The 13,107-nt window shown below is 62.4% G+C and overlaps 3 protein-coding genes across 4 annotated transcripts; 2 read left to right on the top strand and 1 right to left on the bottom strand.

Annotated features, from left to right (window-relative positions):
• The first annotated feature begins 8 nt into the window (after positions 1-8).
• FAU (FAU ubiquitin like and ribosomal protein S30 fusion) lies at positions 9-2,229 on the top strand. Its single transcript, XM_006264964.4, has 5 exons — positions 9-116; positions 319-405; positions 646-790; positions 1,389-1,444; positions 2,064-2,229. The coding sequence occupies exons 2-5, from the start codon at positions 331-333 to the stop codon at positions 2,187-2,189; spliced, it is 402 nt and encodes a 133-aa protein (XP_006265026.2). The 5' UTR covers positions 9-116; positions 319-330; the 3' UTR covers positions 2,190-2,229.
• A 1,451-nt stretch (positions 2,230-3,680) lies between these two features.
• Positions 3,681-5,302, top strand: ZNHIT2 (zinc finger HIT-type containing 2). The gene has a single exon (XM_006265008.4). The coding sequence runs from the start codon at positions 3,696-3,698 to the stop codon at positions 5,187-5,189; it is 1,494 nt and encodes a 497-aa protein (XP_006265070.4). The 5' UTR covers positions 3,681-3,695; the 3' UTR covers positions 5,190-5,302.
• A 2,282-nt stretch (positions 5,303-7,584) lies between these two features.
• On the bottom strand, positions 7,585-13,000 carry TM7SF2 (transmembrane 7 superfamily member 2). Of its 2 annotated transcripts, none has more exons than XM_014596520.3 (11): positions 12,937-13,000; positions 12,589-12,676; positions 12,057-12,250; positions 11,830-11,884; positions 11,307-11,501; positions 10,824-10,927; positions 10,365-10,484; positions 9,905-10,073; positions 9,023-9,103; positions 8,789-8,911; positions 7,585-8,316 (listed from the first exon to the last, which is right to left on the bottom strand). In XM_014596520.3, exons 2-11 carry the CDS (start codon positions 12,641-12,643, stop codon positions 8,156-8,158), a joined length of 1,257 nt encoding a protein of 418 aa, XP_014452006.1. In that variant the 5' UTR covers positions 12,644-12,676; positions 12,937-13,000; the 3' UTR covers positions 7,585-8,155. The 2 variants fall into 2 exon arrangements, with proteins under 2 accessions (XP_014452006.1, XP_006265025.1); XM_006264963.4 differs by having other exon boundaries at positions 12,589-12,673; positions 12,937-12,989.
• Between the last annotated feature and the right edge of the window lie 107 nt (positions 13,001-13,107).

Here is a 13,107-nt window from a genome sequence, read left to right as displayed (position 1 = left end):
CCCGGAAGGCGTTATGGGGCGGGGCGGTGACGTCAGCGCGTGCTTACCTCCGCGCGTGCGTGCGCGCTGCGCCCTTTTCCTACTGAGTCCGACTCCATTTTGATCTGAGGCTCGTGGTGGGTGTCGGGGCTGGGGGGGACCGCGGGTCGCCGGGGCCGGGTTCAGGGTGGGGTGGGGGTTGGGGCAGGCCCAGGCGCCAGCCGCAGGGGGCCGGGCCGTGCCGTGCCGTGCCGTGCCGTGCCGTGCCGTGCCGAGACGCAGCGCCCCCCGGGGTTGCTGGCGGGCGGCGGTCTGAGGCGCCCGCTCCTCTCCCCGCAGCCGGCGAGAACCATGCAGCTCTTCGTCCGCGCCCAGGCCCTGCACACCCTCGAGGTGTCTGCGCAGGAGACCGTCGGCCGCATCAAGGTGAGGCCCGGGCCCGCCGCTCTTGGGCTTGCACCCTTGGGGGGTGGGGGGGTGCGATCGGGATCGCTGGGTCCGTTCTCACCCGGCCGCGAGGGCTCGGCGCGACCCCTGGTGCAGCCCCGCACAGGGCAAGACCCCCTCGGTGCCGCAGGGCGTCCTCTCCGCCGGGGCGGCCGGGCCGGGCCGGCCCCTTCCCCTGGCGTGGGCTCCTGCTGACTCTGCCCTTCCCGCCTCCCCCAGGCTCGCATCGAGTCCCTGGAGGGCATCGCCTCCGAGGACCAGGTGGTTCTCCTGGGGGGAGCGCCCTTGGAGGACGATGCCGTCGTCGGGCAATGTGGCATCAGCGAGCTCAGCACCTTGGAGGTGGCCGCGCGTGTGCTGGGAGGTGAGTAAGGAGGCCCGGGCTCCCCAGAGCGGCCCAGCCTGCGGGAAGCCCGTCGACGCGAGGGGGCTTGCTGGAGCAGCTGAGGCCTGGAGGACCTGGCAGCGAGGTTGCAGGCCCGGCGTTTTGACTGCGGCAGCTGCCGGCACCACACGGGGTCCTGGGCCTGGCTTCAGCAGGGGCTAGCGCGCACGGGGGACACGTTCACTAGCGCCTGTGAGGGGCAAGGTACCTGCCTGCCGTTGGGCTGGCTGTAGCGCAGCACGGTGGCAAAGTGCTCGCGGTTCCAGCGCGGGAGGCTGTAGGATGTGCCCTTGCCCACCTGTGCCTCTGCGTCCTCCGGGATCTCGGACTCTGTGGGCCGTGGGGTCCGTTCCCCATCCCGCTGGTTGTTCACCAGTGGTACGGGAAGCCAGGATGAGTCCTACGTCCTGCTGCAGGGCCTGGGCACGTCAGGGCTGTGTGTGTCCTGCCCGGCTTCATAAACATCCTTGCCCTGGAAGCTCTGTGCTTGGCTTGGGCCTGCTACAGCAGCTGAGGCCTGGAGGCACTGTGGGTGGAGTGAGTTTGCTGGTTCTCACAGCCACTCTCTCTCCCCTAGGTAAGGTCCATGGCTCTCTGGCCCGTGCTGGGAAAGTGAGAGGCCAGACCCCCAAGGTAAGCCCTGCCTGTGGGTTGGGGGGGGGCTGCAAGCCAAGCCTCCTGGCTTCTATTCGGCGGTGCAGGGAAGCTTGGGGTTGGGTTAGGGTTAGAGCCAGGTAGCTGGGGGCCAGGACTCCACTTGCCTGAGCACCCCCTGGGCGCTGCCCATTTCATCCGGGATGTGGCTGAGATCCTGAGAGGCAGGAGCCTGGCTCAGGAGAAGGATTACACCCTGGCCACCCTCTCCCATCTTGCCCATCTACTGGGCCAAACCAGTCAGCAGCTTCCCACCAAGGAGTGGTCAAAGGTGAACAGTGCCTTGAGGAAAACTGAGTTCCTGCTCTCCTGGGCCAACGACAACAACATCCTTGTGTGCTCCACTGGGGGATTATATGGACACTAGGAACCAGGACTCTTTGGGGTCCTTTCCAAGCTCCAGGAAGATATTTGCTGAGGGAAGAGGTGGCACATCTCAGTGTTAAAGTTGAGAGAGATGCCAGGACTCCTGGGTTACTTTACAAGGTCCAGGAAGATATTTGGGGAAGGGGGAGTGGTCCTCAGGGTTTAGACTAGGGGAGCCGGGACTCCCACCCATGTATTGCTCGCTTCTCACACTCCCCTCCCCTCCCTGCAGGTGGCCAAGCAGGAGAAAAAGAAGAAGAAGACAGGCCGTGCCAAGCGGCGCATGCAGTACAACCGCCGCTTTGTCAACGTTGTGCCCACCTTTGGCAAGAAGAAAGGCCCCAATGCCAACTCCTAAGTAATACCATCCCATGCCCAATAAAGTAGACAGCACCCAAGCTCTCTCCTGATGGTGATTTCCTCATGGGAGTGTGGGGGGAGAGAACTCCACTGGGTTTCAGCCAGTCACTCTGGGCAGCTGTGGGGGTGACTAGCATTGGGCCCAGCAAGCCCTGGTCTCAAGGTTAAGGCAGGCTGGAGATTATAGCACCTGCTGTGGGGCTTGACCAGGGCTCATGGGGATGGAGGGGAAATAGGCAGGTCTAAGGCCCCGGCGCATGTTACAGCTAACACCTGATTGGCGGTTAAATGTTCCCTGGTCAGAAGCGAATGTGACAAATGGCATGATGCAGCAAGGCTTGAGCTTACCAAGTTCTTGCACAAAATTGTGCAGTAACTTTGTGTCCGGTTCCTATCATACCACGAATGTAGTGTGTGCCAGGCTGGGGCTTTGGGAGGGAGGGGGGTGCCTGTGTGGAGACCTGTCAGCTGATGGGGCGTCCAACTGCAGGGGTGCATCATGCACTTTCATGGTGTGATTGTGGGGATCCCTGCTCAGATCCCATTTGCCTTGACTTGCACATCTGCCAGGCCTGGACATGGAGCCTGTGCTCTGATCTTGCCTGGAGTCTCGGAAGGGGGAAAGGGGCAATAACAGTCTTTCAAAGCCAATGGTAGTGGAATATAGTGCTGGTGTAGCCATGGTGGTCTGGAAATAATGCAGAAGGTGAGGATGACACAGGAGTTTTGGAAGACTTGGGTGTGGGGGATGACTCCTCGGCATCTCTGTGATTTGAAGCTTTGCCCCACGTGTACCCCATTGAGGTGATGCTTGTACCAGTCCAGATGACCTTCACCACAGCCCCTAAACCAGCCCCTTAGGTGGCAGCCCAAGCCTAGCAGGCCGTTGGGCTTGGTTAGAGTACAGTAGCTGGACTTAAGACTCCTGGGTTCTGTTCTAGGGCAGGGGGAAATTGGGGTTGGGTCTTGGGATTAGAGCAAGGCAGCTTGGGGCCAGGACTGCTGGGTTCCCTTCCAAGGCCAGGAGGATGTTCGTGTTGGGGGTATTGGGGTTAGAGTGGGGGAGCCAGGACTCCTAGGCCATTTCCCTGGCAGTCCCCTCTGGTTTCTAGCTGATACAGCTGCAGGCTGTCTCTCTCCCCCAGCCCTGCCATGCAGGTGTGGTGGGTGGGGGTGCTTGGTGCTGAGGGGGTCTCCGCAGGGACCAGGCGCTGGGGACAAAGGGAGCCTGATCCAGCCTCGTGGGGGCAGGGCCGGCTCCAGGCAGCCACTTCGGAGATGAGGCAGAGCGAGGGGCTTCCCCACCCCGCAGCAGAGGCTCCTGCAGCCGGCGAGGAGGGGGAGACTGGGACGTCTGCCCCAGTGCGCACGTGGGTCTAAGGCACGTGTTGCAGCGGGGGCTTTCGCCAAGAGCCGAACTCCGACTTCCGTGCGGCGGAAGGAGCCGAAGCTCCAGGCCCGAGAGCTTCCGAACCCAGCTGAAGCCGGGGCGGAAGGAGCCGAAATGCTACCGGAGATTGCCGAAGCCCGAGAGGGAGGGCTGAACGTGGGGCGGAGGAATCCGAAGTGCTGCCGGAAACTCCCGAAGCTGCGGCGGAAGGAGCCGAAGCGCGGAGTGGGAAGAGCCCCCAAGATGGCGGCTGAGTGCGGCCTGTGCTGGCGCGCCGAGGCGCCCTACACCTGCCCGCGCTGCCACCTGCGCCTCTGCTCCCTGCCCTGCTACCGCGGCCACGGCCCCTGCGCCCAGGCCTTCGCCCGGCGCCAGCTCGAGCTCCGCCTCCGCGCCCAGCGGGCCGACCCCACCGACCGCGCCCGCCTGAGGGAAGCCCTGGGCCGTCTGCGGCAGCTACGCGAGCCCGGGGATGCGGAGGCCGCGCTAGGCCACGACGCCCTCAGCCCCGCGCAGCGCGACGCCTTCGAGCGGCTCCTCGCCAGCGACCGCGCCGCCGCCCTCCTGCCTCCCTGGCGGCCTTGGTGGTGGCGCCGGGCCCGGGCCGGGGGGCGGGAGCTGGTGCAGGAGGTCGGGGACGCTCCCCAGCCAAGGGGGTCTCCCACCAGCCCCCAGCAGACATCAGGGGACCCCAGCTCGGAGTCAGGAGTCGCCTGGACCTGCCCAGAGCTGGAGAACGGGGAGCTCAGCCACCCCCAGTTACTTGCGGACACCCCGGGGGACCCCCGGCCAGAGCCAGAAGTTGCCTGCACCGAGTTGGAGCTGGATAATGTGGAGCCCCGTAGCCCCAGGCCAGGGGGACCCCCCCGGCTCTCTGCAGAGATATCGCAGGGCTTCGGTTCAGAGCCAAATGTCGACCGCACCAGCCCGGAGCTGGAGGATGTGGAGCCCAGCCCCATGCCCCCTGTGCCAGCCTCCATCCCGCCACTGAGGGCCCTGACCCGGGGCCCGGCCTCCCCCTTGGTGGGCTTCCAGCTGCCCAATGTGCTCTATGCCTACGCCTACGCCCTGACCCTCTACCACGGGGAGCCGGAGGACGATGCTGCGCTGCTGCTTGACTTTGCAGACACTGTCCTGAGCGTGTCTGGGGCTTTGGGGCGCCAGCAAGGCTTCGGCTCCATTGGTGAGGCCCTGCAAGCTGCTGTGCATGCTGTGACCGCCTGCCAGCTGCCTGAGTGTCCTCTGGGCAATACTGGTGCCATCCTGGCCGTGGCTGAGATCCTGAGGGGCGAGAGTCCTGCCCAGCAGAAGGATTACACCCTGACCTCCCTGGCCCATCTTGCCCGGCTGCTAGGCCAAGCCAAGAAGCAGCTTCCCGCAGCGGAGCGGTCGCATGTGTACAGAGCCAAGAAGAAGTGCGAGTTCCTGCTCTCCTGGGTCAATGACAACCCAGCGGCATTGCCCCTCCTTGCCCTGGAGGCAGAGGCCGAGTACCGGACTCGCATGAAAGCCCTCAGGGAAGTGAACACGGTTACCAAGGAGCTGGAGAGGATGTGGGGTGGGAAAATGCCACCCCCCAAGACACCACTGATTGAGGAGCTGGACTAAGGGGTTGGGGTCAGGCCTGGACTGGTACTTTGGACTGAACAGGGGGGGTGTGAATAAGTTCAGACTTGAGCTGGTTGCGTGGATTTGTAATAAAGCCTAGTCTGTCAGCCGCACGTGTGCCACGGCAGTGCTAAAGCATCGGACACTTCCAGCGACTGCAGCAACCTCTAGCTGCTCCCAGTGCTGTGTCTCGTATCCGAGCTTTGCAGGCATCAGCTAGGAAAGGGCAGTGCCACGTAAACTAGAACAGAAAAACTGAGTAGCCAGAGCTCAGGACCTTACAGAGCAGGAAGCTCTGTTTTCTGCAGCCACGGCTAGACTGAGTGACTGTAGACAGACAGCTTACACTGAGAGAGAGAGAGAGAGAGAAAGGAGCCAGCTCTCACTTCTGAGAGCTCAGGACAGAGGCAGGAGAGATTGCGGAGGAGTGTCAGGTATTTCCTTTCCAGTCTCTAGCATCGTAGCCAGTTCAGATGTACTTTGAGCTCTCATTTCTTGAGGTTGGGGCTGGATACAGCTGAGTTTTCAGCCTTCTTGGCTTCTTGAGCCAGGTAGGCTTACAGGGGCTGGGTTGTGTTTGCCTGTTAACAGCAGAGTGAACCCCACAGCACTGGTCTCTGGCAGACAAAGGGGGGGGGGCAGAAATGGCTCGTGAACTCACTGGGGTGTTCACAAGAGAACCTCACATGTTTCACGAGGGGTCAGAGGAGGGGAGCGAGGGTGTCCCCAAATCCCAGTGTTTTGGCATGACTGGGACCCCAGCACCACAGGTAGCTTCTGATCAGCATGGGGCTGATGGGGTTAGAGAAGCCCTGGGTGCGGTACATTTGTTGGGAGAGAGCTGTGAAACGCAGCCTGGGTCTGTTCCAGGTTGGCAGCAGGGGTAACGGAGGAAGGTCTGAGCTCTGACCCAGCTGGCTTTCCAGGCATGAATCTTAGAGCAGTTGCAGAGTTGAGGGGAAGGGGGAGTCTGCATCTGTGCCTGAGGAACCTGAGGCATGGAAAGATGGAGTGGACTGTCTCGAGTGGCCCCAGAGGGGCAGGTTTGTGGTGGAACCCAGGCGTCCTGGATTGTGCTGAGGTACATGGGGCTCTGGGCTGGTGGGTTTCAGCTGGGGGCTGCAGATGAGCCCTTGAGATGGATGCCTGAGGTGCTGAAAGTATCCCGATGCCCCTTTATGAACCCCTGCTACATCCACACCTTGAAGACTGCACCCAGTTCTGGTCCCTGCCCAGAACTAGAGAAGGGCAGCAAGGCTGATTTGTGGGCTGGAGGGGCTTCCCTGTGAGGAGAGACTGAAGAGACTCACGAGAGAGAGAGCGTGAGCATGGGGTGGATGCATAGTGTGGGCTGGATGGGAGTGGGGCAGATGAATGGACAGACAAGCCTATTCAGTTTAGAGGCGGGGGGGCATGAGGAGGGCTTACAAAATGCTAATTGGGGAAGAGAAAGCCAACAGGGATTTATTATGGCCTGTAGCTCACTAGACAAGACCAAGGGCTCATGCAATGAAACGAGCAGGTCGTCAGTTTAAAACGAACACCAGGAAGTTCCTTCCCCCCCAGCTTAGAATTAAAGGATGGGATTTGTTGCTGCCAGACGCAGGGGAAGCTGAGTTCAGCCAGACGCACCAAGGGATTAGACGTGCTCCTGGGGGAAAGGGGCATCCATAGCTGTTAAGCACAGGGGTGAGGGGCACGGTCTCTGCATCTGAGCTTCCTGCACCCTCAGTGCTGGAGGTTGCAAGTGAGAGGGGAACAGGAGGGGAAAACCCTGCTTGGATCCCATCTGTTTTGGTTTCCTCTTCCCATTAAGTTCCGCTGTCTGCTGCTGTGTGACAGGAGACTGGGCCAGATGGACTTATGGACCTGGTACATAGCGGTTCTTATCAGAACGGGTTAATTGCCTGTGGGGCCAGGAGTGCTGGTGGAGGCTGAGCAGGACTCGAGCTGAGCATGGGCGAGGGGGAAGTATTGACTATGGGGGCCTGAGTCGTGGGGCCATGTGAGCAGCTGTGAACTGGGAGACTTTTATAGTTGGGGCCACTGAACTAGGAAACTGGGAGGCTGCTGAGGGTGGGGTGGGGAGGACTGGGTGTGCCAGGCACCCTTTGGCACATGGGAGCCCACAGTGTGTGTGTGGAGGGGCATTCCCCACTTCCCTCCCCCAGCTGCACCCGGTGGGGGCACATGCAGGGCTCTAGACCCGTTCCCTGTCTCCCAGTGCTGCCCTCTTGTTCTCGCACCCCAATTGTCTCATAAAAGAGCTGGACCCGTGTCTGTCACCAAGGGATCTGGATGCTTCATAATCACCCCACAGAGGGGCTGGAGGAGCTGATGGGGTACTGGGGGGCAGGGTTCCCATGTGCTGGCTGAGGAAATAAATTCCAAGGCCTTTGGTTCCACGTACCATTTATTAACACCAAACTTCCCAGCCTTCCGGTCCAGCCCCGCATGCCCTCCCAGCCCCCTACTGCCTCATGGGCCTGCCCCCCCACCCAGCCAGCAGGACCCACAGCTGGAGGGGGGGGTCACTAGGGACTGTACAGGAGGCTGTCAGTGTTACAAAGTCATCAAGGCAATGCATTCCTTTCCAATGAGATGCAAATAAGATGCAGGTGGATGGGATGTCATGGTCTCAGGCAGTTTCAGTCTGATAAGGCACCTGCCTGCTGTCAGGCCTCCCCACAGCATCATGGGTCACCCTGGTGCAGGGGTTCAGTGCAGCTGGGCAAGGGCGATGGCTCCAGTGGTCTAGGGGGCCTTTCCTGGCCAGCTCTGGCCAGGGTAATCCATCTCCCACCCCCTGCACTGGGTTATTGGAGCCATCTCAAGTATGGGGGACTAGGGTGGCTAGGCTCGGAGTCAGCTTCTGTCCAGGGCACCGTTGGCACAGCCCTGCATTCTGAGGCTGGTCTGGTGGGGCAGCAGGAGCCACAAGCCAGGGCAGAGGCAGGGTGTAGGGCTTAGTAGAGGTAGGGGAAGATGCGGTAGGGCACCTGCCGGCAGTACTCCTCCCAGGCCAGCCCATACTTGCGCAGGCACTGGCGCTCATCCCGTGCCTCGCGGTGGATCAGCAGCATTGTGAAGTAGATGACATAGAAGTAGGGCAGCACATGCGTCAGGCCTGGGGGGTGGCAGAGATTTGGGGGCGTCAGAGGGGGGCCCTCATCCTGGTGTCTGGCCTGGTCTCACTTTGCCCATAGCCAGAAAGGAGGAGCATCCAGGTGGTCTGATTTTTAACCCAGGTGTCCTGGCTCCCAGCTCTCACATCATCCCCTCCCCACCACCACGCATCCTGACTCCCAGATCTATCTTAGGTGCCCCCCTCTTGTCCTGGGCTCCCGGCTTTCCCATCTTTAAACATACACCCCCATTAATACCAGGAGGGGCTAGGGCCTGTCATGGGGCTGGGAGCTGCATGGGATGCGGCCTCCACCACCAGGGCTGGGATGGACATGGGGACCCCCAGAGTCCCCCAGCTTCTAGGGCAGTGGGGTCACAGGGCTGAGAATCACATATGTGGCTCCAATGGGTGTCGAGGCTGTGGGTCCTGTCTCCCCTCCTCCTACTCCTGCCCCAGTAGGGCCTAGACTCACCACAGGGCAGTGACCAGGCCAAGGCCATAATGATGTCCCCCAGGTAGTTGGGGTGCCGTACGAAGCCCCACCAGCCTGATGCGAGTAGGCGCCGGCCCGTGGCTGTGGGGATTGTCTTGAGACCTGGGAGGAGGACAAGAGCGTTGGCCCAAGAGCAGCCATCCAGCACAGGCCCCCTCAGTCACTACTCCCACCCTGCTGGCCCTTTTTTGCTCTCTCCCCCCAGGACCTCACCGGCGACTCGAGGGTCATTGGGGTTCCTGCGGAAGGTGTTCTTCTGGGAGTTGGCACTGCGGAAGATGTAGTAGCCCAGCCCTGGTGGGGGGAGAGCACTGGAGTGAGGACAGATGGGGCACCACCCATCCTGTGGTGCTGCTTGGAAGAAAGTGGGGCAGGAATCCTGCCCCCTCGGGAGGGGTACGAGTCCTGCAGGATGCCCATGGGCATTTAAACAAGGCTTGAAGCCAGTGATCATAGGGTGAATGGATCTGGAAGAAGCAGTGCTGGGCTGTCCGCACCTCCTTTAGGCTGCCAGCCCGCCCACAGCAATTAGGGCTGCCTGCCTGATTACCCCAGGACCAGTGCAGCTCTTGGCTCTTCACACTGAGGCTGGCTACCCAGAGTGCTTTGCTCTCCGTTTTAACCCCTTAATATGGCTATTTAGTGTATTACCCAGAGTGTTTTAGTCTCAGCTGTTAACCCCTCAATAAGGTTGGTCAGGCTGCTACCCAGAGTGCTTGGTCAGCTGTTAACCCTTTAATACTCTACCACTGGCTCAGAGGCCTCCCCACCCCAATGCAGGCTGGGGACCTCCTTACCCACAGTGCCTTGCTGTGTAGGTGTTAGCCCCTCATTCAGCCTTATTCACAGCGCCTTCCCCCTCTCATTAAGGCCCCCCTCCCCCCCAAACTTGAAACTGATCAGTCCTGGTCAGTTTCACAATGCCCAGCTGAGAGGTGATCCCTGCCCTGGCTCTTATCAGACAAACTTCTCTCCAGGGGAGGCTGATGGCGGGGCAGGATGGGCCCCGGCACTTATCAGACTATGAACACAGGAAAGGTAGGGGGCACGGGACTAGGGCTGAGCAGTGCAGGGGGCATGGGGCTGTGAGGTCACCATTGAGCAGCAAGATGGCGACAGCGGCGGGCAGACCGAGGTGCTGGGGGTGGCCAACGAGGAAGTAGGCCTGCAGGCTGTAGGTGAAGGGCACCCAGGCCAGGTCCCCGAAGACGAGCATGAATCCAAAGCCATCGTGCACTATGTCCATGGTGGTCAGCACAGCCTCCTGCCAGGCATGGCCAGGTCATGGGGGAGTGGAGGGGACACATTAACCCCTACCCCTCGCCTCCCAACTCCCAGAGCTGGGTGAGAACCCAGGTAGCCAGGTTCCCAGCCCTGACCTGGAGTGGGGAGAGAACCCAGGTGTCTGGGCTCCCCTCCTGCCCTGCCAAGCCCCCACCCCCCTCCCATAGCAGGGAGAGAGCCCGGGTGTCCAGGCTCTGACCCCTACCTCCCACTCCCCAACCCCTCTCTCCCCTCCACTAGCTGGAAAGAACCCAGACATCCGGGGCCTCACCTCGTTCCAGAGCGCATCCACCACGTAGAGCAGCTGGAAGGCGTTGACTAGGACCATGGCAAGCGAGGGGCTGCCCCGCAGCTCTGTCTCCTTCAGCAGCATGGCCAGGTTCACCAGCGCCTGGGCCAAAGCAGGAGGTCAGCGGGAACCCCGCTCTTCCCCAGGCCCAGCTAGCCCCATATCCCGCTCCCCAGATCACCCCCTGGGCCCAGCTGGGCCCATATATTCCCTATCTGCTCACTAGATCATCTCTGTGCCCAGCCAACCCCATATCTCCCCTCCACCCCAATCATCTCTGGGTATAGCCAGCCCAATATCCTCCCTCCCTGTTTCCCAGATCAACCCTGGGCGCAGCTGACTTTATATCACCCTCCCTTCCCGCCGAGATCACCCCCCAGAGCTGAGCTGGCCCCATATTTCCGCCCCCTCCCCCAACTCCCCCCCAACCCCGGCACTCACCCAGCCAATGAGGCCTGGGCGCAGCTCACAGAAATACTTGAGGTCAAAGGAGCCCACACGTGGGTTCAGCTCGTGGCCCATGAAGAAGTCATAGATGGGGTTCCCTGTGGGCAGAGCCGCTGCCACTCCAGCACCCGCAGTGCCCCTGGATCCAGCCCCCCAGGCCCAGCCAGGCCCGTATCCACCCTGTTGGATCCTGGATCAGCCCTGCCGGGTGCACTCCTGCTGTAAACCGCTCCCATCCACAGGCCCCACCCAGAGCTGGAGTGAACCCAGGTATCCGGGTTCCCCTGCTCCAACCCCGTTTACCCCACAGCTCTGGCTCCCAGCCCCCTAAAACCCATTAGGATGCCTCTGCTAGGAGAGAACCCAGATGTCCAGCTTCTCCCTTTGCATATTGATCCCACTCCCCGCCCTCTCCTGGGCTCAGCAAGGCTCATACAAGGGTTCCCTCGAGCCTGCCCAGGACACCCCCAGACTCACCCGAGTTGCCGCCAGGTGCCAGGGCAGCCTCGGAGGCCAGCAGGGCCTTGAGGTAGAGCAGGAGGCTGAGGCCAAAGGACACGAGGGTGGCAGCGCCAGCGAGCTCCAGCAGGTGGTCGTGGATGAAGCTGAGGCGCAGGCCGGCGGCCAGCCCCGCACCCACCCCCAACGCTGTCAGCCCCAGCACCTGGAAGGCTTTGGGAGGGTGAGGTGGGTTAGAGACAGCAGCAGACACTGCCCTGGGTCCAACCCCAACTGCCCTAATCACCAGCCCCCACTCCACGTCCCAAGCCAAGGGAACCCAGGGGTCCAGGCTCTCAGACCCCCCTGCTTGCACCCCACCAGCCTCCACCCCCCTCCCAGCGCTGGAGAGAACCCAGGAGCCCGGGCTCCCAGGCCCCATGCCCCTTCCCCTCCCAGAGCTGGAGAGACCCACGGTGTCCATCTGGGCTCCCACCTGCCCCAGCCCCCACTCGCCTCCCAGAGCTGGGAGAGGAGCCAGGCATCCACTGCCAACACCCACCGTTGACACGATACTGGAGCCGGGTCTTGTCCCGCAGGATGATCCCCTCCGTGACCTAGTGGAAGCCACAGGCAGTGTCTTACTGCTGGACCCTCCTCCGCACCCCACCAGTAGCCAAGCAGGGAGAGACCCCAGGCGTCCGGCCCACAAACCACTCTGCTCTCACTCCCCTCCCCGAGCCGGAGAGAACCCAAGGGCCCGGGCTGCCAGGCCCCACGAGCACTCACCTTGCCCATGGGCAGCATGTGGAGGGCGGCCTGGAGGCCGAGCCAGGCGAGGACAAGGAGGAGGGCTTGGGGGTTGGCAAGGGTGCGGGGGGTGGGTACAGGGGGCACCTGCAGGACACTGGCCTCCTTGGTCCCGCAGGCCGTCAGCAGGTACCACATGGCACCCGGGAGCAGCAGGGTCAGCGCCGCCGTGCCTGGGGGGAGGGGGTACAACCCAGGTGTCCAGTCTCCCGCCACAGCCCCCAAACCCCACTTCCCTTCCAGAGCTGGAGAGAACCCAGCTGGCCGGGCTCCTGGCCGCTCCTGCTGTAACCCCCACACCCCCACACCCCTTCCCACCGTGGATACGACCCAGGCGTCCGGGCCTCAGCCCCAGCGAACCAGACCCCACTCACATCTCAGTGCGAGGAGAGAACCCAGGCGCCGGGCTGTCACCACCCGTCTCCCACCCTAGCCCCCGGCCCCCACTCCCTCCCAGCCCTGGGGAGGACCCAGGATTCTGGGCTCTCCCCTTCGCCCTGTTTCTTCTTACCCAGGGCCCCCCCAAACTCCATCTCCTTGGTGCGCGGGACCCGGTACCGGTCCATGGTGCCAGCAGCTCAGGCCCGCGGGGGTCTCTGCTAGAAGGAGGGGAAGGGCTGAGTGGCAGGGGCACAGCAGGGCTGGGGGCAGGAGGCTGTCGGGCAGGAGTGAGGGGCACTGGGCTGCTGGTTGGGAGTGAGGGGCACCAGCAGGGCTGGGGGGGGCGAGGTTGTGGGTCGGGAGCAAGAGGTACCGGCAAGGCTGGGGGGGCAGAGGGCTACGGGTCAGGAGTGAGGGGCACCGGCAGGGCTGGGAAGCGGGGGCTACACTCCCACCCCCCAGGTCCCCCTGGTCCTACCTGCCTGGCCTGGGCCCCTCCCTGACACACACCCCCTACCCCACAACAGCTGTGGGGCCTGCCCCCCTCCCTCTGCCCACCTCGTCACCACCACCGCTGGCCAATCCTGAGCCACCAAGCCTTGCCACATCAGGGGCACAGCAGGCTTTTCAGCCTATCAGAACCTCTCAC

The sequence above is a fragment of the Alligator mississippiensis genome, chromosome 15 (assembly GCF_030867095.1).
Source record: "Alligator mississippiensis isolate rAllMis1 chromosome 15, rAllMis1, whole genome shotgun sequence".
NCBI lineage: Eukaryota > Metazoa > Chordata > Crocodylia > Alligatoridae > Alligator > Alligator mississippiensis.
The sequence above is the reverse complement of the archived record's forward strand: the minus strand, read 5'-3'. Positions and strand labels throughout refer to the sequence as shown.